General features: G+C 37.3%; 1 protein-coding gene across 6 annotated transcripts in view; it reads left to right on the plus strand.

Moving 5' to 3' along the window:
- Cop1 (COP1, E3 ubiquitin ligase) overlaps positions 1 to 23,722 on the plus strand; it is a 141,226-nt gene that overhangs the window by 59,931 nt on the left and 57,573 nt on the right. For all 6 annotated transcript variants that reach the window (XM_063272480.1, XM_063272482.1, XM_063272481.1 and 3 more), the window contains 2 exons: positions 6,092 to 6,206; positions 10,099 to 10,234. In XM_063272480.1, the coding sequence (XP_063128550.1) occupies positions 6,092 to 6,206; positions 10,099 to 10,234 (251 nt within the window). The remainder of the gene's footprint in view (positions 1 to 6,091; positions 6,207 to 10,098; positions 10,235 to 23,722) is intronic.

Below are 23,722 nucleotides of genomic sequence, written 5' to 3' on the forward strand. Positions count from 1 at the left end.
TGATAACTAGGAACCATTTGATAGAAATGTGTTTGGCATTTACTGCTTGCTAAAAGAGTCTAGATCAAATACATAATTGTTTAAATAGAAATGATAAAATAAATCAACATATAATAAAGGGCCAGAAACAAAATCTTAACCTACTCTGTGAAACATCTTCAGTATGGTGTATAAAAAAAAAAAATCTTATTTGCTGTGAGATATTACAAAAGAAAAGAAACATCTGTTGTACTGATAACTTTTTAAATGCAAACTCCAGATAGAGTTAAAATTCCTCTTAAAAAACGTGATTAAAGACATAAAAATGCTCATGTTTATGTTATCTGACATGATTCTGAACTTCCTAATTAAGAGAAATTTTGACTAATACATGGTGCAGAAGAATTCCTCTAACAGTTCTTTCTGAGATCAAAGTTCAGACTGAGAAACTTCCATAAATGATTTACAAATGAGGGCAGTTTGAGAATCACGTCCTTGACTGTTTGTATATAAACATCATAGAGTGTATTTACAGAAATCTCTATGTTGCAGGTCACTCACTGCAGTTGAACTGGTGCAGCCAAGTGCCAATCTAAAATAAGATGGGCGCTGCTGCTTTCCAGCTGCCCCATATACAGTAAGCTTCCTGTGTATGTAATGATGCACTCCAAAGTAACGGAATGTGTGGTAGACAAAGCACATAACCCAAGAGCAGAGTTGTTGAAGGCTGTCAGCATGAAACAGGCATGCGTTTATTTATTTATTTATTTATTTATTTATTTATTTATTTATTTATCTATCTATCTATCTATCTATTTATCGTTTTATCGTTTTATTTATTGTTTTATTTGTTGGTCTTGAGACACAGCCTCTCTATTTTGCTCTGGTTGGTCTGGAATTCATGAAGACCAGACAGCCTCAAACACACAGATCACTTACTTGCCTTTGCCTTCCTGGTGTTTGGAGTAAAGGCATGAGCCACCAACCCAATTATGAGACAATTCATATAATAGAATAAGGGAAATTTTATTCTGTGCCAAATATGAATGACCTGTAGATAAAGATGTTTTTCTGAGGAAGCAGTTACACTGATTTTTATGTCACAATATAAAAGAATGTCAGAAATCAATGCATGTACTAAATAACATAAATAGGACACAGATCAGTTGTAGCAAATCTGGAAAACCTCTGCAAATAGTTTTCACTTGCTGTATTGTAAGTTTCTTAGCTTTGAGCTTGGGAAAGCAAGCCATCTGGTAAGTTTATGCATTGTAAAGTTATACCTGACAGTGGAAAGTGTTCTAAGCAAGATACAGTAGGTGAGAACTAAATGTTTATTAAAGGGAGTAAATAAAAATAGCCTAAGATAATTTTGACTTCAAATTTATCAAATTTCAACTTCCCATAGTCATAAAATTCTAAGCAATAAGTCTTCAAAATTAAATGTGCCTCACCCGGAATTCTATACTCTCATTATTTACTATTACTTACTATATACAATTACCTATGGTATACATTTATACAACTATCAGTACAAGAGGTTTGTTAATAACTATCATTGCTCAAACATGGGAATTGTGTGATAGAGTATTGTGACAGTGGAAGCTGCAAGGGTAAACAGAGAAGAACATGGAGAATTGAATTGGTATTCTTCCATATACATATGGTAACTCCTAGGAGCATTTGATTTGAAAATTACACACATAGGAATCCTTTCTAAGAAATCATTTGAAATACTACATAAAGGTGAAATATTATGGCCATAGAGATGGCGCAGCAATTAGGAACACTTGCTGCTCTTCCAGAGGACCTGATTTCAGTTCCCAGCACTGGTGACTCACAGCTGCTTGTCCCTCCCGTTGTAGGGGTTCTAGTGCCCTTTTTTGGCCTTGATAGATAGTGATATATATTCTTGCAGACACATACATCATAAGAAAAAAAATCTGTTTAAAAAGGGGTTGTATTCTAGTAAATTCTGGAACATAAACACGCCCAGCCATAGTAAAATACCTAAGAATGTTATCCTACAGTTAAAAAGTGAATTGTTATACTGTTAAAAAACAATTTAATAGGTGGAAAAAAATTAACTCCCCCCCCACCAGAGCTCCCAAGAATTAAAACACCAGCCAATGAGTACATATGGAGGGACCCATGGCTCTAGCTGCATATGTATGAGAGGATGGCATTGTCTGGTATAGGTGGGAGGAGAATTCCTTAGTCTGTGAAGGCTCTTTCCCCATTGTAGGGGAATGCCAAGGTGATGAGGTGGGTAGGAAGGAGTGGGAACATCCTCATAGAAGGAGTGGGGAGGGGGATAGCATTTGAAATGTAAATACACAAAATATCCAATTAAAAAAGGTTTTGCAAAAAAAAAAATTTTAAATACTAACATGATTAAGAAAAGCCATAAATGTATGACTTTCATATAGTATAGGTATATTATACTTCTAAATTTTTATAATTATCTGTTGGTTTTGCTTTTAAAATTTTGATAGCTTTTGTATAATGAGCAAAAATTAAATTACCATTAAAAATGAGGAACTTATATTTTAAAACTTAACTTCAGTAGTCATTTTCTTAATGTTTGTGTGTGTGTGTGTGTATGCCTTCCTTCCTGTCTGTTGGTTGGTCCCCCCACCCCATATATATGTGTGTGTGTGTGTGTGTGTGTGTGTGTGTGTGTGTGTGTGTGTGTGTGTGTGTGCGCATGTGTGTGTGTCTTAAGGATTGTTATTCATGCCGTCATGAATGTCACTGTTACAGCTCAGTCTAGCCTCAGATTCCGAGCAGTTCTAGCTTCAGCTTCCTGACTGCTTAGGAGCACAAGTATGCACCACTGGTTCTGGTAGTAATGACCTTTGTAGGAAAACAAAACAAAGCAAAGAACCAGAATAGCAGCTAATGGTCCAGGGCTGGCTCAGAATCACTGTGAGTTTATTTGTTGTATATCTTTCCATTTCCTGCAAGCTGTTAGTTTCTTAAGACACTGGACTTTTGAAGTGTGTAATTTATTTGTTAGGGTATCTTTTTAAGGTACATCTTAATTCTCATAGGGCTCCACCTGTAGCTTCCCTCTGGTTCTTCACTGTTGTACTCTTTGATAAAGTTTTCCAATTTATTTTATCCTTTGAGCTTGAGTACTATCCAATATTTAGATCCATAAAGAAGCCCTAGGGGATGGGGAGAGTCAGGGATATTGTTTAGTGCTAACTCTTCTTTTTCCACGTGGAGAGGTTTAATGAGAGAAGAAGAGTTGAAGAGGGGAGGAGTAAAGGAAGCCAGCCATGGGCACATGGAGGGAAGAGGGGGGATGGGGAGAAAAGGGAAGAAAGGGAGAGCAGGGAAGACAGAAGAGCAAGAGCAAAGGAGAGCAAGAGCTAGTGTTAACTCTTATGCTTGAGGCCCTGGGTTTGCTCCTAGACTTAAACCCACCCCTGTCCCACCCGCAGCTCCCCCACCTCCAAAACTGTAGCATTTTCATGCTTCTGATTTTAGCATCTGGAAAGCTAAAGCTGAGAACTGTGTGTATGAAGCCATTGCTATGTGCACTGATCCAGACCCTGTTATATCGACTGCCCCCCAAAAGGGGAGAATCTACCTCTTGATATTTTTATTGGAACTGCCATTAATTTAGAAACTGTTCTAGGGAGAGCTCATTTTTATGATATCGAGTTAAAATAGATTTTACTCAGGATTTTGTATGCTTATTGCTAAGAGGTGCTTAAATATTGAATTTTTACCTTTAAAAATACATTTAAAATTACACTTAATTTGAGATCAAGTACTAAGATGTAGTTATTAAGTAAAACCCAATATCTCTAATAGAGAGGTTTTACATAACTTTTGCTAGATTATCTTATATATTTTGTCATCTTGATAGGTTTTCCTACTCAAATAGTTACATATGTATTCTAGGGATTTTTCTTTTAAATGAATAAAGACATGTTCAGATTGGTTTTGTCAACGAAGATGAGGTTTACTTTAGAAAAGATCATTGTATACCATAGTAAGTTATGGACAAAGAAGGAAAGATAGGAATTTTTACAGGTAAAACAAGATGGGTTACCTAATCTGTGCTGAAATTACTGTCTTTGACTCAAGGCCAAATAACAAGAATGGCATTAACCCAAGGCTGGACAGGCAGCTTTTTGGGCTGTATTCTCCTGTCCTCCCATAAATAATTTTTGTCCTCTAATTTGGTAGGCTTTGCTCAAGTTATGGTTCTGGTAATCTTGTGATAGTTTGATATCAGATAGCAGTGAAAGAAAACCTGAATGGTCTCCCTGGCTTTCTTTCTTGGGGTTTGACAAAGTGGTGACTCTTACTCTGACAATTTTCACAGCTTTTCTAATGTCTATGTTCTCTCTGGCTTTATTTCCCCCCCCCCCTTTTTTTTTATTCTATGCTCTCTCCTGTTCCCCCTTAAACTTCCCCTGTACAATGTAGGACTTTATTTCTGCTGATGCCCCCAATCATGTTGAAGATGTTTTCTTCTATTTTAATAGAATTTTAAATTAAATATAATTTCATAATTTTCTTTTTCCTCCTTCTAATTCCTCCTGTGAACTTTCTTTGTTCTTTCAAATTCATGGTCTCTTTTTATATTCCTTCCTTAATGTACAAATATAGTATCTTCAGTCTGCCTAATGTTACTTGTGTGCACAGAATCACTTGGTGTTAGATTACCAATTTGGAGGCTTTTTCTGTGTCTGAGGAGGAGAAGGTTGGCAAATGTGATAATTATTATTTTTTCGTTTGTTTTGTCAAAGTAGCTAATGAAAGCAACCTAAGAACAGCTGTTTTTCCCCCTTACATTTTGAATTCACAGTCTCTCCTGGCATGGGAAGGCATAGTAGCAAAAGTGTTTGTTTTCTGTTTGAGGCATACTCTCTCACTAGCCTAGAGCTCATTGACTAGGTTGTTCTGAATGGCCAGTGAAGCCAATATACTTCTTTTTCCCTGTTTGGTTGGCTAACAAGTATGTTCCACTATACCCAGCTTTTTAAAGTAGGTTTTGGGGTTCAAACACAGATCACCACATTTGCATGGCATGCACTTACCAACTCAGCTCTTTCCCTGTCCTTAAGGGGCAAGCTTATATTTACCACTTTTCCTCCTCGTCTTTGCTTCCTAATGAATTGTTCCTTCTGTGTCCCTGAGAACAGCAACTAATTCAGGGCTTTATTTAAGTACACATTCTTGTATAGTGCTTCATGCATATTTCCTGTTTTATCACAGAATAGTAGAGCAGTGTGTGTGCCAGACTCGATAATAAAGATCAATTTTTATGATATTGAGGACTAGAGAGGTGAATCCAGAAAACTTTGGAATAGAGAAGTAGTTCATAGAAGAAGTAAATTATTTCTGGATGGGTGGTTGTTGTGGTGCCTGTGAAATCACTGTAGGGATTTGAATTGAATGTTTTTAAAGCACATCAAGGGGTAAAAAATTACATTTATATATTTAATATATATTGTAACTTTTTTAGCTGATGGATCTCTTCCTTTTTGTGTTTTCATCTTCCAGTCCATGTAATTAAAATTAGGTCACTTCAAGAGTTTTTGTTTTATTTTTTCTCTTATCAGTATGTTCATTATTTTTGTCCTTTATCTCATTTTTTTTTTAACTTAGAGCTTTTTTTTTCCTTGTCTCTTTCTGTTTTTTTTTTTTTTTTTTTTTTTTTTTTAACTTTTTGGAGACAAGGTCTCTTGTAGCCTAGAATGGCCCTTAAACTTGCTGTGTAGCCAAAGTTTGTGTAGCCAAAGTTGACTTGGAACAACTCATCTCCTGCCTCTGCCATCTCTGAGCACTGAGTTTACAGGTCTCCATCAGTACTGCCAATTTTATGTGGTGCTGGGGATGGAACCCAGAGCTTTGTGTGTGTTAGGCAAGCACTTCAGAAGGCCTGCATGGCCTTCACATCACTGTTTTAAGATATTTTTTCCCCCTGTTTTTACTTGAAAATAAAACTTGGAAAGTAAAATCTGAGAATTGTAGTTTTTCACCATCTTTAATATAATGTTCATTTAAAAGTACATAAGTAAGCATTTGGTTGTTCTGTATAAGAGTGTGAATTGTGCTGAGTTATAAGTGTCTTTTCTTATCATCTTAGACAAAGAAACAGCCTTGGTATAACAGCACATTAGCATCAAGACGAAAGCGACTCACTGCTCATTTTGAAGACTTAGAGCAGTGTTATTTTTCTACAAGGATGTCTCGTATCTCAGGTACATATTCAGGATTCCTTTTAAGATGTCTAAAAATCATCCTTCAGCTCTATTTCCAGGTTCATATGCTAGATTTATGGAAAGTTCTAATTGCAAAGCAAAGTGTGTGTTTTTGGAAGTCTTATCAGTAATGTATAGGCTTTTAGATACTTTGAAGAATGCTGTTTTGTACTGGTATCTTTATTCCTCATTCCAGAATGTTTTATCTTTCTAGAGCAAGCTATTTAAAGTTTGAAGAATAACCATGAATATTTAGCTAGCAACAGCATGTTCCATTCAATTTGCTTCTTTTTCAACATTAATAAGTTTCAAGAACCATTCTTTGTGCTGCGGATAAAAAGATGGAAGAATTGATTCTTAATTATCATAAAGGGGATATTATAAATCTGAAGGCAAAAGATATAGGTAGTTAATAATCCTGTGTGCTATATAAATGTGCAATATCAGTTGATATAACTGAATGTTAAAAATCTAGGCCAAAAATAAAAAGACATAAGTAAATGTTCTAGGTGGGGACTTAAAGAGATTGTATTTAAGCCAGCCTAGTGTAAATTAAAAAATAATTAGAAACATCCAAAATAGAACGAATACCATAGGACCACATGGGCATGATAGCATAAGATATTTTAAATTTTAGAGAAGTAATAAACTGTTAGTCAGCCTTTCTCAGCATCTTTACTCATCTGCGAAGGGTGGATGTTAGTAGCAAACCTACATGTGTTCAGAGAGTTACAGGTGAGGGTTACAGAGGTGGCTTAGATTACTTGCTGTTCTTCCTGAAGATCCAACTTCAGTTCCCAACACTCACATCAGTAGACTCTATGTAACTCTAGCATCACGGGGTTTGACTTTTCTGGCCTCTGTTGGGCACCTGCGCACACATGGTATACACACACATAACCATAAAAACAAACATATTTAATAATTATAGGTGAAATGTACAGAGCACAGTACTAATTTCATTAGTAGTATATATGTTGTAAATAAAGAATATCAAGGGGAAATGTGTCTGGTAGTATATTGCTTAAAAAGTGTCTTAATTTTCTTCTAAATGAATGAACATTTTTATATTATATCGTATAAACAACATGTCTGTGTGTCTGTGTCAGTGTGTATTCTGTTTACCTCTTTCTTGATAATTTTGCCTCATAATGGGTGATGGAGAAAAATAGTAATTTATGTAGGCTGAGTATGTGGCTCAATTGGTAGTGTGCTTGCCCTACCAGCAGGATTCGATCTTCAGTAGGATATTAAAAAAGGAATAAGCATTTTGAGAATAGAGTCAGTAAGAAGAGAAGTGACTACATAAGTTGGTGGCTAGCCTAGACACACACACACACACACACACACACACACACACACACACACTTAGGAAAATGGTAAAACTTGTCTTAAGCATATTTGATTTGAGGTTAGTGATGAGCTTTTTTGTGGATGGAAATGTTGCATTACTGCCAATACCGTATTACTTGCTGTTGACGCTGAGCACAGTATAGGTAGATACTGGAGAGCTGACAAAGGGCTCGACAGAGAACCATCTTTATGTCACTGGCAACAAAGATATGTCTGATGTTAATAGTAAGAGGGAATACTGGTAGTTTGCTCTAGAAGATGCAGATTTACAGGAGAGGAGACTAGAAGCTCACACCAGAAGGCAAATTAAATAGATGGCTATTAATTGCTGTATCAGGCTTAAAGCACGTTGCCTCCGGTTTTTACAAATCTTAAGTTGTGCTGTTTTGCGCAATGGCTTCCCATGACTGTATTACTGAAGACGAGGTTCTTTTGCCAGGAGGAAACCTAACCTTCTCCAGTGAAGTTCATACAGTGCTGATTGCATTTTATCATTTTTCCACCTATGCCTGGCTTTTGCAGTTGTAAAAATTGACAGATGGTTATTAGAAAATGAATGTCTTGACTTCTTAATTATAATTTTAAAAATCATTAAGAAAAAGAAGAAGTGTTGGGAATACTTCTCTAACCTGTAATTAAGATGAGGTGGTATGCCAACAACCATGTATGGACGTGGATCATGATACAGCTGAACCGACAAAAGTCATGCCTTCTTAATAAATAACCAGATATAAAAACAGCTGGGATACATTGAGATGCTGAAATAACTACCTTTTTTGTAGATTTATTTGTTTTGTTTTACATATGTGAATGTTTTGGTGCATGTATATCTGTACCACATGTATGCCTGGTGCCAGTGGAGGTCAGAAGAGAATGCCAGATCCTCTGTAACTGCAATTATAGATGGTTGCAAACCACCATGTGGTTTCTGGGAACCAAACCCAGGTCATTTGTAGCAAGTGCTTTTAATATCTGAGCCATCTCCAGCCATTTTTTTCTCATAAAATATTATGTATTTATATCAGTCAGCTTGAGTGATAGCTAGGAGTACATTTAAACTAGAAACAAATGATCTTCAGCAGTCTTAAATATCAGTGATTATGTTCTTAGGACCTGAAGACACTGTTCAACATTCAATTTTTTTCTGAACGAGTAACGAACTTGTCATGCCAGCATTTACTTACTATATTAAATAGTTCGTAGTAATAGGGTTACAATGAAGATATGCAATTATCATGTCCATAGCACCGTAGTAGTTGGTTTTGGTGGCTGCCTGCTCCTGTAACCCACATTTTATTTGTATTCTATTGAACTTTCTCAGTGTAAGTTCTGTGGAATAGGATCTTCTCTCAGTTCTGATACTGCATGCTGGTTAGGTCATTCTTGTACTGTTTTTAGAATAAAAACACTACTTACTTGGACTCCTTTAATTCTGGTTACTAGATGGATTTTGACTGCCTAAATCGGTAGCATTTATGAAGTAACTGACAGAATTTAATTTCTTCAAATAACTTTATTATCATTAGTAGATAAATTTTATCAAACCAAGTAAGTTCTTAGATATTTAAAAAATGGTTTGTGTCCACTAGTACTTTTGGTATTTTAGTTTCATTATGCCTCTCATTTCTTGAGATAATATGTTTAAGTGGAATCACAAAAAGTTTATGTTGAAAATGCAATATGCACATGGATGAGAAAAAGGTAAGATTAAGTTGAAATAATTTTAAATTTTAATCCTTTACAGTGCTAATGTAAATAATTGTGTGTTGTAGTTTCTATTTGCTTTGCTTTGTTTTGTTTTGTGATTTCAGTTCTTTGGGGAAAAGTTTAAACTGCAGATTTCCAACTGCCTTGGAAAACTGAGTATTTTGTTTGTGTTTTACTGCAAGAATACCTCTGTATTAAAGAATAGATAAGTTGACAGCTACTTGACACATTAATGTTACCTAAGTCTCAGATGGTTTAACTTTAAATAGTTAACTCAAAGGGATCTTGTGTGATGTCACTACTGTTGTCTTTGAGAATCACTAATCTATACATTACAGTTTTGTACCTATGGCTGAGGAAAAGAATTAAAATAATTCAATTTTTTACCCAATATGTTATATAATTTTGCTTTGATCATAACTGTGGAATAAATATACATCCCTATAAATAAATTTTGTTAAACTAACAAATATCTAAGCACATGTAGCTCTTCCTCCAGTAGTTACTGTCAGTGTTGATGGTTGAAATATGATTTTTTTTAATGATTTATGTTCATTAGAAGCTTTCTCATTGTTTTATTTTCCACTGAAATCAGCGCTAAAACTAGAGGAGATTGCCTTAATGTTTTATTGGAATAGAAAGATGTTTCCATGAATTCCTAGACCATTCTTATTAAAGCTAAAAGATCATCTAATTAATTTGAGCATACTGCTCTTTTTAAAATCTCCAAAAATGCTTTTTATTTAAAAATAATCTTTTAATATGAGGATATTGTTCTTTGCTTCCTTTATAGTATCATTTATTTATTTAATTTCATTTTTTTCTGATACAGATGACAGTAGAACTGCAAGCCAGTTAGATGAATTTCAAGAATGCTTGTCCAAATTTACTCGATATAACTCTGTAAGACCGTTGGCCACATTGTCTTATGCTAGTGATCTGTATAATGGTTCCAGCATAGTTTCTAGGTAAGTGTTTGGCATTGTTCTTACTGGGTTCTTTTATTAAGGTAGAAAGAAACTTACTAAATTTGAGAAGACTGTAACATGTCCTTGAGACTTGGGATTTGCAAGCTGCATTGCTTTCCAGTGACCAGGAGCTAGCAGATTGGAGTGCTCGGTAGTGTCCGTCTGACAGAAGGTTGCAGTTTCTCTTTGGATGGTGTATTTGGTGTCTTAGGATGGAAGGTGTTCTTTACGTCCTTCAGTCTTGCAAGTCTGTATACACTGGTATATTTCCTCTGAATATTAATGTTTGATTCTCCAGTAATATTTTCCATGGAATATAAGAATATGATCAAAGCATACTGTATAGTTTGTACAATTAGTATACAGTAATAAAAGCTATTAATTTGAGATATAGCTATAGGTAGTCTAAATAAAAATATACAAAGCAGAGACTGACAGAGTGTATTTTTGAAATGTATTCTGGAGCCAGGGGTATAAAAACACCTAATGATTGCTTGCCTTTAAAGGAGAAACCAAGTTTAATACCCAGGATGCATGTGAAATAAAGGCCAGGCATAGTAGTGCTTGGTTGTTATGCTGGTGCTATTAAGGCAGATCTTGGAGCTTACTGCCTTGTTGGCAAGTTGTAGGCCTGTAAGAGAACCTGTCTCAAAAGAGAGGTACTTGAGGAATTGCATCCAAAGTTGTCCTCTGAATTTATCATGCAGATATGTTCATGGGCACACATGTGCCTGTGCTTACAAAGACACAAATTTACCACTATATACAATTTTCCATTTCTTAAAATAATGTACTTTCTAAAACCACCAGGCTGTATTACATTTAGCCTAATTTCAGTAGACATTAAAATTGAAATGAGTTACATATAAATATTTTAAACTAAAATTTTACAAATCAAATAGATGCACTCAATTGGTATGCTTAGCCTTTTTTGTTTTCTCCCAATTATATTGAATTAACATTTCTTAGTGAAATATTTCCAAATTTTTAAGTTCGTTATACCAACAGAAAATATCAAGACTAGTAGGTAGCAAGAAAAAAAAAAGGAGCTTTGAAACTTTCATAATTTTGGTGACTTCTTTTAGTACTTTGAAGGATATTGGTAATTCATTCTAAGCTTTGACTTCTAATGAGAGAGGGTTAAAAACCACAAAAACAATGGAACAAATTATCATTACCACTTAAATTACTTAAGATCTGTGTAATGTTGATTACTTTATTGCACTGAAATTAGAAATTAGACTAACCAAATAAATCTCCCTTTTTCCTGTGCTTGTGTAGATTTAATACCAGATCCATTAGTCCACAAGGTGGCAGCATTTGTTTTCGCAATCTCTACTTGTAACATAGTTGACAAGGGTAGAACTTGATGGCTTGTCCCGATTCATTCTCCTAATAATTATATGATCTTAAGTTCATAACAACAAATTATGGAAAATATTTCCTACTTTTCCCATAAATATAGAAGTTACACCACATTCTATACGTTGTTTTCTGTGCCACCAGAGAGGATTGGCTTGAAATTACATCCTTTAAACTAACTCAACATACAGTACTGCTACTTGCTTCATGAACTTCTGGTTTGAATTCCTCATCCCTATATAAGTACAGTGGTTGTCAGCCTTCCTAAATCGTGACCCTTTAATACAGTTCCTCATGCTGTGGTCACCTCAGCATGATAAATAAAATAATAATTATTATTATTATTTTGCTACTTCATATCTGTAATTTAGCTGTTGTTATGAATCTTAAAGTAAATGTCTGAGTTTTTTGATGGTCTTAGGTGACCTCTATAAAAGGGTCATTCGGCCCCCAAAGAATTATAAGCCATAGGTTGAAAACGGCTACCATAACTTAATACTCAGAACTGTTAACTACTTTATATCAGGTATTTAATTGGTTTTAGTATTTGGTTTCTAGTTTACTCAAGTTAAAAATATACTGTATGCAGCTTTTGTGAACTCATGAGAGGTTAAATGGTTATGTTTATGTGATTCATTGATATAAAACCAGTTACTAGTAAATTAGTCACTTGCTGGTTTTAATTACTACAACTAATTAAATACTACACTATTTTTTTTTCTGAGCAATTCAACGTGCCCTCTTTATTAGTATTATGTGGCATTTACGCAAATCTTTTTTTTTATTTATTTTTTTTATTTTCTTTTTTTTTTTTTTTTTATTAACTTGAGTATTTCTTATATACATTTCGAGTGTTATTCCCTTTCCCGGTTTCCGGGCAAACATCCCCCTCCGCCCTCCCGTTCCTTATGGGTGTTCCCCTCCCAACCCTCCCCCCATTGCCGCCCTCCCCCCATAGACTAGTTCACTGGGGGTTCAGTCTTAGCAGGACCCAGGGCTTCCCCTTCCACTGGTGCTCTTACTAGGATATTCATTGCTACCTATGGGGTCAGAGTCCAGGGTCAGTCCATGTATAGTCTTTAGGTAGAGGCTTAGTCCCTGGAAGCTCTGGTTGCTTGGCATTGTTGTACTTTTGGGGTCTCGAGCCCCTTCAAGCTCTTCCAGTTCTTTCTCTGATTCCTTCAATAGGGGACCTATTCTCAGTTCAGTGGTTTGCTGCTGGCGTTCGCCTCTATATTTGCTGTATTCGGGCTGTGTCTCTCAGGAGCGATCTACATCCGGCTCCTGTCGGTCTGCACTTCTTTGCTTCATCCATCTTGTCTAATTGGGTGGCTGTATATGTATGGGCCACATGTGGGGCAGGCTCTGAATGGGTGTTCCTTCAGTCTCTGTTTTAATCTTTGCCTCTCCCTTCCCTGCCAAGGGTATTCTTTTTCCTCATTTAAAGAAGGAGTGAAGCATTCACATTTTGATCATCCGTCTTGAGTTTCGTTTGTTCTAGGGATCTAGGGTAATTCAAGCATTTGGGCTAATACCCACTTATCAATGAGTGCATACCATGTATGTCTTTCTGTGATTGGGTTAGCTCACTCAGGATGATATTTTCCAGTTCCAACCATTTGCCTACGAATTTCATAAACTCATTGTTTTTGATAGCTGAGTAATATTCCATTGTGTAGATGTACCACATTTTCTGTATCCATTCCTCTGTTGAAGGGCATCTGGGTTCTTTCCATTTTCTGGCTATTATAAATAAGGCTGCGATGAACATACTGGAGCACGTGTCTCTTTTATATGTTGAGGCATCTTTTGGGTATATGCCCAAGAGAGGTATAGCTGGATCCTCAGGCAGTACAATGTCCAATTTTCTGAGGAACCTCCAGACTGATTTCCAGAATGGTTTTACCAGTCTGCAATCCCACCAACAATGGAGGAGTGTTCCTCTTTCTCCACATCCTCGCCAGCATCTGCTGTCACCTGAGTTTTTGATCTTAGCCAATCGCACTGGTGTGAGGTGAAATCTCAGGGTTGTTTTGATTTGCATTTCCCTTATGACTAAAGATGTTGAACATTTCTTTAGGTGTTTCTCAGCCATTCGGCATTCCTCAGCTGTGAATTCTTTGTTTAGCTCTGAACCCCATTTTTTAATAGGGTTATTTGTTTCCCTGCGGTCTAACTTCTTGAGTTCTTTGTATATTTTGGATATAAGGCCTCTATCTGTTGTAGGATTGGTAAAGATCTTTTCCCAATCTGTTGGTTGCCGTTTTGTCCTAACCACAGTGTCCTTTGCCTTACAGAAGCTTTGCAGTTTTATGAGATCCCGTTTGTCGATTCTTGATCTTAGAGCATAAGCCATTGGTGTTTTGTTCAGGAAATTTTTTCCAGTGCCCATGTGTTCCAGATGCTTCCCTAGTTTTTCTTCTATTAGTTTGAGTGTGTCTGGTTTGATGTGGAGGTCCTTGATCCACTTGGACTTAAGCTTTGTACAGGGTGATAAGCATGGATCGATCTGCATTCTTCTACATGTTGCCCTCCAGTTGAACCAGCACCACTTGCTGAAAATGCTATCTTTTTTTCATTGGATGGTTTTGGCTCCTTTGTCAAAAATCAAGTGACCATAGGTGTGTGGGTTCATTTCTGGGTCTTCAATTCTATTCCATTGGTCTATCTGTCTGTCTCTGTACCAACACCATGCAGTTTTTATCACTATTGCTCTGTAATACTGCTTGAGTTCAGGGATAGTGATTCCCCCTGAAATCCTTTTATTGTTGAGGATAGCTTTAGCTATCCTGGGTTTTTTGTTATTCCAGATGAATTTGCAAATTGTTCTGTCTAACTCTTTGAAGAATTGGATTGGTATTTTGATGGGGATTGCATTGAATCTGTAGATTGCTTTTGGTAAAATGGCCATTTTTACTATATTAATCCTGCCAATCCATGAGCATGGGAGATCTTTCCATCTTCTGAGGTCTTCTTCAATTTCTTTCCTCAGTGTCTTGAAGTTCTTATTGTACAGATCTTTTACTTGCTTGGTTAAAGTCACACCGAGGTACTTTATATTATTTGGGTCTATTATGAAGGGTGTCGTTTCCCTAATTTCTTTCTCGGCTTGTTTCTCTTTTGTATAGAGGAAGGCAACTGATTTATTTGAGTTAATTTTATACCCAGCCACTTTGCTGAAGTTGTTTATCAGCTTTAGTAGTTCTCTGGTGGAACTTTTGGGATCACTTAAATATACTATCATGTCATCTGCAAATAGTGATATTTTGACCTCTTCTTTTCCGATCTGTATCCCTTTGATCTCCTTTTGTTGTCTGATTGCTCTGGCTAGAACTTCAAGAACTATATTGAATAAGTAGGGAGAGAGTGGGCAGCCTTGTCTAGTCCCTGATTTTAGTGGGATTGCTTCAAGTTTCTCTCCATTTAGTTTAATGTTAGCAACTGGTTTGCTGTATATGGCTTTTACTATGTTTAGGTATGGGCCTTGAATTCCTATTCTTTCCAGGACTTTTATCATGAAGGGGTGTTGAATTTTGTCAAATGCTTTCTCAGCATCTAATGAAATGATCATGTGGTTCTGTTCTTTCAGTTTGTTTATATAATGGATCACGTTGATGGTTTTCCGTATATTAAACCATCCCTGCATGCCTGGGATGAAGCCTACTTGATCATGGTGGATGATTGTTTTGATGTGCTCTTGAATTCGGTTTGCCAGAATTTTATTGAGTATTTTTGCGTCGATATTCATAAGGGAAATTGGTCTGAAGTTCTCTTTCTTTGTTGTGTCTTTGTGTGGTTTAGGTATAAGAGTAATTGTGGCTTCGTAGAAGGAATTCGGTAGGGCTCCATCTGTTTCAATTTTGTGGAATAGTTTGGATAATATTGGTATGAGGTCTTCTATGAAGGTTTGATAGAATTCTGCACTAAACCTGTCTGGACCTGGGCTCTTTTTGGTTGGGAGACCTTTAATGACTGCTTCTATTTCCTTAGGAGTTATGGGGTTGTTTAACTGGTTTATCTGTTCCTGATTTAACTTCGATACCTGGTATCTGTCTAGGAAATTGTCCATTTCCTGAAGATTTTCAAATTTTGTTGAATATAGGTTTTTATAGTAAGATCTGATGATTTTTTGAATTTCCTCTGAATCTGTAGTTATGTCTCCCTTTTCATTTCTGATTTTGTTAATTTGGACGCACTCTCTGTGTCCTCTCGTTAGTCTGGCTAAGGGTTTATCTATCTTGTTGATTTTCTCAAAGAACCAACTTTTGGTTCTGTTGATTCTTTCTATGGTCCTTTTTGTTTCTACTTGGTTGATTTCAGCTCTGAGTTTGATTATTTCCTGCCTTCTACTCCTCCTGGGTGTATTTGCTTCTTTTTGTCCTAGAGCTTTTAGGTGTGCTGTCAAGCTGCTGACATATGCTCTTTCCTGTTTCTTTCTGCAGGCACTCAGCGCTATGAGTTTTCCTCTTAGCACAGCTTTCATTGTGTCCCATAAGTTTGAGTATGTTGTATCTTCATTTTCATTAAATTCTAAAAAGTTTTTAATTTCTTTCTTTATTTCTTCCTTGACCAGGTTATCATTGAGTAGAGCAATGTTCAATTTCCACGTATATGTGGGCATTCTTCCCTTATTGTTATTGAAGACCAGTTTTAGGCCGTGGTGGTCCGATAGCACGCATGGGATTATTTCTATCTTTCTGTACCTGTTGAGGCCCGTTTTTTGACCAATTATATGGTCAATTTTGGAGAAAGTACCATGAGGAGCTGAGAAGAAGGTATATCCTTTTGCTTTAGGATAGAATGTTCTATAAATATCCGTTAAGTCCATTTGGCTCATGACTTCTCTTAGTCTGTCGACATCACTGTTTAATTTCTGTTTCCATGATCTGTCCATTGATGAGAGTGGGGTGTTGAAATCTCCCACTATTATTGTGTGAGGTGCAATGTGTGTTTTGAGCTTTAGTAAGGTTTCTGTTACGTATGTAGGTGCCCTTGTATTTGGGGCATAGATATTTAGGATTGAGAGTTCATCTTGGTTGATTTTTCCTTTGATGAATATGAAGTGTCCTTCCTTATCTTTTTTGATGACTTTTAGTTGGAAATTGATTTTATTTGATATTAGAATGGCTACTCCAGCTTGCTTCTTCTGACCATTTGCTTGGAAAGTTGTTTTCCAGCCTTTCACTCTGAGGTAGTGTCTGTCTTTGTCTCTGAGGTGTGTTTCCTGTAGGCAGCAGAATGCAGGGTCCTCGTTGCGTATCCAGTTTGTTAATCTATGTCTTTTTATTGGGGAGTTGAGGCCATTGATATTGAGAGATATTAAGGAATAGTGATTATTGCTTCCCGTTATATTCATATTTGGATGTGAGGTTATGTTTGTGTGCTTTCATTCTCTTTGTTTTGTTGCCAAGACGATTAGTTTCTTGCTTCTTCTAGGGTATAGCTTGCCTCCTTATGTTGGGCTTTACCATTTACTATCCTTTGTAGTGCTGGATTTGTAGAAAGATATTGTGTAAATTTGGTTTTGTCATGGAATATCTTGGTTTCTCCATCAATGTTAATTGAGAGTTTTGCTGGATACAGTAACCTGGGCTGGCATTTGTGTTCTCTTAGGGTCTGTATAACATCAGTCCAGGATCTTCTGGCCTTCATAGTTTCTGGCGAGAAGTCTGGTGTGATTCTGATAGGTCTCCCTTTATATGTTACTTGACCTTTTTCCCTTACTGCTTTTAATATTCTTTCTTTAATTTGTGCGTTTGGTGTTTTGACAATTATGTGACGGGAGGTGTTTCTTTTCTGGTCCAATCTATTTGGAGTTCTGTAGGCTTCTTGTATGTCTATGGGTATCTCTTTTTTTAGGTTAGGGAAGTTTTCTTCTATGATTTTGTTGAAGATATTTACTGGTCCTTTGAGCTGGGAGTCTTCACTCTCTTCTATACCTATTATCCTTAGGTTTGATCTTCTCATTGAGTCCTGGATTTCCTGTATGTTTTGGACCAGTAGCTTTTTCCGCTTTACATTATCTTTGACAGTTGAGTCAATGATTTCTATGGAATCTTCTGCTCCTGAGATTCTCTCTTCCATCTCTTGTATTCTGTTGGTGAAGCTTGTATCTACAGCTCCTTGTCTCTTCTTTTGGTTTTCTATATCCAGGTTTGTTTCCATGTGTTCTTTCTTGATTGCTTCTATTTCCATTTTTAATTCCTTCAACTGTTTGATTGTGTTTTCCTGGAATTCTTTCAGGGATTTTTGCGATTCCTCTCTGTAGGCTTTTACTTGTTTATTCATGTTTTCCTGTGCTTCCCTAAGTGTGTTCATGTCTTTCTTGAAGTCCTCCAGCATCATGATCAAATATGATTTTGAAACTAGATCTTGCTTTTCTGGTGTGTTTGGATATTCCATGTTTGTTTTGGTGGGAGAATTGGGCTCCGATGATGGCATGTAGTCTTGGTTTCTGTTGCTTGGGTTCCTGCGCTTGCCTCTCGCCATCAGATTATCTCTAGTGTTACTTTGTTCTGCTATTTCTGACAGTGGCTAGAGTGTCCTATAAGCCTGTGTGTCAGGAGTGCTGTAGACCTGTTTTCCTCTCTTTCAGTCAGTTATGGGGACAGAGTGTTCTGCTTTCGGGCGTGTAGTTTTTCCTCTCTACAGGTCTTCAGCTGTTCCTGTGGGCCTGTGTCTTGAGTTCACCAGGCAGCTTTCTTGCAGCAGAAAATTTGGTCTTACCTCTGGTCCTGAGGCTCAGGTTTGCTCGTGGGGTGCTGCCCAGGGGCTCTCTGCAGGGGCAGCAACCAGGAAGACCTGTGCCGCCCCTTCCGGGAGCTTCAGTGCACCAGGGTTCCAGATGGTCTTTGGCTTTTTCCTCTGGCGTCCGAGATGTGTGTGCAGGGAGCAGTCTCTTCTGGTTTCCCAGGCTTGTCTGCCTCTCTGAAGGTTTAGCTCTCCCTCCCACGGGATTTGGGTGCAGAGAACTGTTTATCCGGTCTACACTATTTTTTTTAAAGGATAATTGTGACTGTTTCAGTTGCACTTTCTAACTCACCCCTTTACTTTAAGATACCATGGTGATCCTATTTTATAGGAGAGGAAGTAAGGAAAGAGTGACTTGGCCAGGATCTACACGTTGTAGTATAGATGGAACTTAGATTTGAGCCCCAGGCCTGTCACACCTCTGCAGTGCTTTGTTGCTCACATCGGGACTTAGGGACTAAAGTTTCAAATGAGACTCCAGTAAAAATACAAAGTAGTTCATTCTCTCTCTCTCTCTCTCTCTCTCTCTCTCTCTCTCTCTCTCTCTCTCTCTAAAAGATTTACTTATTTAATGTATATGAGTACACTGTAACTGTCTTGAGACACAGCAGAAGAGGGCATCTGATCCCACTACAGATGGTTGTGAGCCACCATGTGGTTGCTGGGAATTGAACTCAAGATCTCTGGAAGAGCAGTCAGTGCTCTTAACCACTGAGCCATCTCTCCAGCCCTGCTCTTTAGGTCCTTTATGCTCCTGTTGTCTTCTCTAACTGGCATTCATAGTGAATGTTTTAGAGTTTTAATTTAATGTTTATACTGTGTGATGTCTAAGCAGTCACTAAAACTACTGGAATTAAACTGTTTTATGGAAATATTTATAAAGATTGTTTTTTAAGCCACCAGTGTTCATCCAGAGCAGAATTGTAATGTACTGTTTATTGAAAAATGCTGTGAGCTTTAAATTTTACTTAGTAGATGTCTTGGTTAGGATTTTATTGCTATGAAAAGACACTTTCCAAGGCAACTCTTATAAAGGCAAACATTTAATAGGCACTTGTTTGCAGTTTCAGAGGTTCAGTTCAATAGGTATTGGGATTAAGTCTGACCATGTTTTTGTTCGGAGAAATGTAGGCTTTGGGGACTTTGTAAAGCAGTGGAATACTTTTAAGTGGGACTTAATGGGCTCTACTAATAGAAGCATTGAAGACACACACTGGTCCTGGGGCTGATTGGATCATGGTGGGCCTGGCCCAAGATTTCAGAGGAGATGAATTTTAGTATGTGGCTTAGAGACTTGTGATATTTTAATGATGAATATGACTGCTGTTTGTCCTTATCCAAAGAGTCTGCCTTTTAAGGTAACGAGATTTGAATTAATGTCATTGACAAAGAAAGTCTCAAAAAAAAAGTCCAGCATAGACTTTGTCCTCTGGTATACTTCCATGAAGAATATTTTGATCAAGCGTAGCAAGGTTAGAAAGGAAAAATACAAAATATATGTTTCAATATAAGATTAAAGCAGCACTACAAAGAAAAATGGAGCTAAATCCCATATTCAAGGATATTACATGGAATTAAGGGAGTGGTGACTTCAGGGCAAGATTCCAGCTAAACTTATTGTTCATCTGTTTGCAATTGAACAAGGGAAAATTATATCAAGCTAGGCTTTATTTTGACCTGGTTATTGTTTTCATTTGGACTTTTAATCTGGAAGGAACAATAATACAGAAATGGAGGAACACCTGTGATTGGCTCTAGAGGCATAGTCATGAAAAAAATCCATGAGAATCTTAGGTGGTTACATGCCTTTAATCCTAATGTCAGAGTCAAGCAGATTACTTGAGTTCAAGGTCAGCCTGGAACAGAGCTTCTATACTTTCTGTACCTGGACCATCTGGGTATAGAAAAGCTTAGGTTGTACACACCTTTGATCCCATCACTCATACAGAGGCATGTAGATCTCTGAGTTCAAGGTCAGTTTACAGAGCAAGTTCTAGGACAGCCAAGCTTAGGCAGTGAAGGAGTTGGAAAACAGAAAGCTGGTGATGATATAATAAAACCAGGTGGTGGTAGGGGTGAGGACATATTCCAACTCCATGAAGCAGCAGAACTCAGCAGCTTCAGCCATGTGGCTCTGGCTTGAGAGTCAAGAATAGAAGAGTTAGTGGGATAATAGATGCTAGTTAGCTCAAGATAAGAAATTGGTGGTGATTAAGAAGAGATCAGCATTACTGAAGCTAAACCTGGAAGTGTTTTCTGAATGCATGAAGAAGCTGTCTTCCAGAGCTAGCCAGGGTAATATCTTATGCTGCAGCTGGACTTGGTGATGTGGAAGAGTCATCTAGGTGGTACTGATTTTGAAGGTATGAATGGGTCATGAATCGGAACAGCTGAGGCTTGGCACTCTGGGAGGCCAGGGAAGGCCATTGGTGAAGGTGCAGCCTTAGTTGTAGTTGACAGCCCAGGACTGAAGGGATCATGCAAAGAAGTTGAGACTTGGCACTATGAAGGGAGCCTAAGAGAGTCTATTGGTGAAGCTCTGTTGCAATAGAAAACTACATCAAATTGGAAATGCCAATACTGTAAGATGATTACCAAGAGTAGCAGCAGCAGTGGAGTGGAGTCAATCAGAGTGCTACAGAGGGCAGAGCTGGAAAGGTGACCCAATCCCTTTGGAGAAGCCTAGATCATATGTGAATCACAGACATTAGGACAAGAAGCTGTAATGCTAAAATTGCCCTAGATACTCAAGATGTCAAGATGCCAGTGCCATGGGATACCTGCCAAGGAAAGCTGCTAACAGAGGGAAACCAGCCCAGGAGAGAGAGTTGTGTTGTAGTCAACAAAGCTGAAAGGACATCAGACATGAGATGTAGAGTTTGGAGTTTGCTCACCTTGTTTTTTGGTCTTGTTTTTGGTCTATTATTTTCTCGAAATGACGTTTTGGAATGATAGTGTATATCCTGTGATGTTTGAGCTATGTGGTCTGCTTTTTGATTTTGCTTTTATAGGAAATAAACACAAGTGACTGGATGACTCTTAGAAGAAACTTTGGACTTTTTTTTTTTTAAAGATTTATTTATTTATTTATTATATATAAGTACACTGTAGCTGTCTTCAGATACACCAGAAGAGGGCATCGGATCTTTTTACAGATGGTTGTGAGCCACCATGTGGTTGCTGGGAATTGAACTCATGACCTCTGAAAGAGCAGTCAGGTGCTCTTAACCGCTGAGCCATCTCTCCAGCCCCAACTTTGGACTTTTTAACATTGTTAAGACTGCTATAGACTATGGGGCCTTTTGAAATTGGACGAAGTATATTTTGCATTACGCTATGGCTTGATAAGGCCCCCTTGAATAAGCCTATGGGGGTCAGGAAGTGGAATGTGATGGTCTGAATATGCTTGGCCCCATGAGAAGTGACACTGTTAGGAGATGTGACTTTGTTGGGAGTAGTAGTAGCCTTGTTGGAGGAAGTTCATCACTGTGCAGGTGGGCGTGGAGGCCCTATGTTCAAGCTTCACACAGTGTGAAAGAGAGCTCCTCCTGGTTACCTGCAGAAGAGAGTTCACTCCTGGCTGCCTTCAGATCCAGATGTAAACTTCTCAGCTCCTTCTCTAGTACCATGTCTTCCTGCATGTTGTCGTGCTTCCTGCCATGATGATAATGGACTAAACCTTATAAGAGTTGCCTTTGTCATTGTGTGCCTTTGTAGTAATAAAGCCCTAACTGAGACAATATATCTTCAGGAAATCTAAGAATCTTTCCAAGGGCCAGTGTTCCAAAGCAGTGTATTAAAACTGTTTAGGCTGAAAACTTTTATCAGGAAGGGTTCTTATCTGTCTGATTTCCTGCTCTCTTTCCAGTCTGGCACATGGTAGGTATATTGAACAGCAAATACTTGCTAAGTGAATGTGTGACTGCAGGAAGTACTGTTTAAAGGAGAGCTCTTCTGTTATTGTTAACTTCCTTCCCACTGTGCCTTTTGTGTTTTCCTGGGTAGGAAAGCTCTCCTTGTCTACTTTGAGCTCAGGTCAGCCTGGATCTAGAGTTAGATGGTTAAAACTAGAAAAAATAAATAAACAAAATAATCAAAAAATCCCCACGAAGTCAGAAAGTAATTTCTTAGGAAAGTTTACAGTATTGTAAACATTGTTGTTGAATACTGGCATATCGGTACATAAGAAGTTTAAAGGGAAAACATTTTAATTTTGCTATCTCTGACTAAAAACATAGAGAAATAAAATATTTATTTATACCTATTCCATTGTACATATGAAAGAGTTTTATAAATGCATATGGAGTGTAACTTCTAATCTGAAATGGGGATGAATGAGAACTTTGGATGAGAACTTTTCACATCATTGATTTTTTTTTAAGACAATTTTGTTTCTTATTGTCTAGCCTAATTAGAAATAAATTCAGTTACTCTTACGTGAGATAAAATGATATTGAAATTATTCTCGCATTTGTCTCATAAGCACTAAGTTGCTAAGGAACTGTTAATAGTATTCTGTCTTTTCAGAATAAATACAGCCTTTGTAACGGTGATTGACGATCTGCTACTGGGCTTATAAAAACCCTTTGTTAAGTCCATTTTCAGAGTGGTTACTTAGGGGATTGTGGGCTGCTTTCTACATTCCACAACATAATTCTTTAATATATAAAACATGGACATTTTGTAATGGACATTGATCTCCACATCTGGGTCCTTAAGAGGGGACTGTTCTTATGCTACTGTAAGACACACTGTGTGCTGAGGCCATGAGTTGTATCTTTAGCACCACCAAAATAAAATAAATAAAAGTTTTAAGTTAAATTGGCTTAACTCATACTTTTGAGCATTTACTGTTTCTTAGACATCTTCTTAACTCTTTTGTTACATAAGCCTGGTCATACTATCCTTAATAATCTGTTCTGAGAAAGACGTTCTGTCTTGGATCAGTGTCGTACAGTGTACTTAGGAAAGCTAAGAAAACAATGATCTAAGTAGTGTATATAATCAGTAGGTACCACACACCATTATTGACCTGGAGACTTTATGGGGTCCATGACTCTGCTCTTGTAGGCCAGTAAGCTCTGCCTTCATTACTGTGATTTAGATAGGTAGCGAACCATGAAATCAGATACGAGAAGTCTTACATGTCTCTGTCACTTTTTTTTTCCTCTGTTGCTGTATGTAGATAGAATCTAAGACACGGCACTTGGCAGTCAGTTACTCTGCCACTTAGTTTAGCTTCATCCCCACCCTGTGTCTTAAGTTTCAAAGTTACGTTGGTTTTTCATTTAAAACTTTTTCTTGCATTGGTATATAAGTTTTAGAGTAAGCTATTGTCGTTTAAATTCCTTCCCATTAATTTTGTAATGGGATGTA

Source organism: Rattus norvegicus, chromosome 13 (assembly GCF_036323735.1).
Source record: "Rattus norvegicus strain BN/NHsdMcwi chromosome 13, GRCr8, whole genome shotgun sequence".
Classification (NCBI taxonomy): domain Eukaryota; kingdom Metazoa; phylum Chordata; class Mammalia; order Rodentia; family Muridae; genus Rattus; species Rattus norvegicus.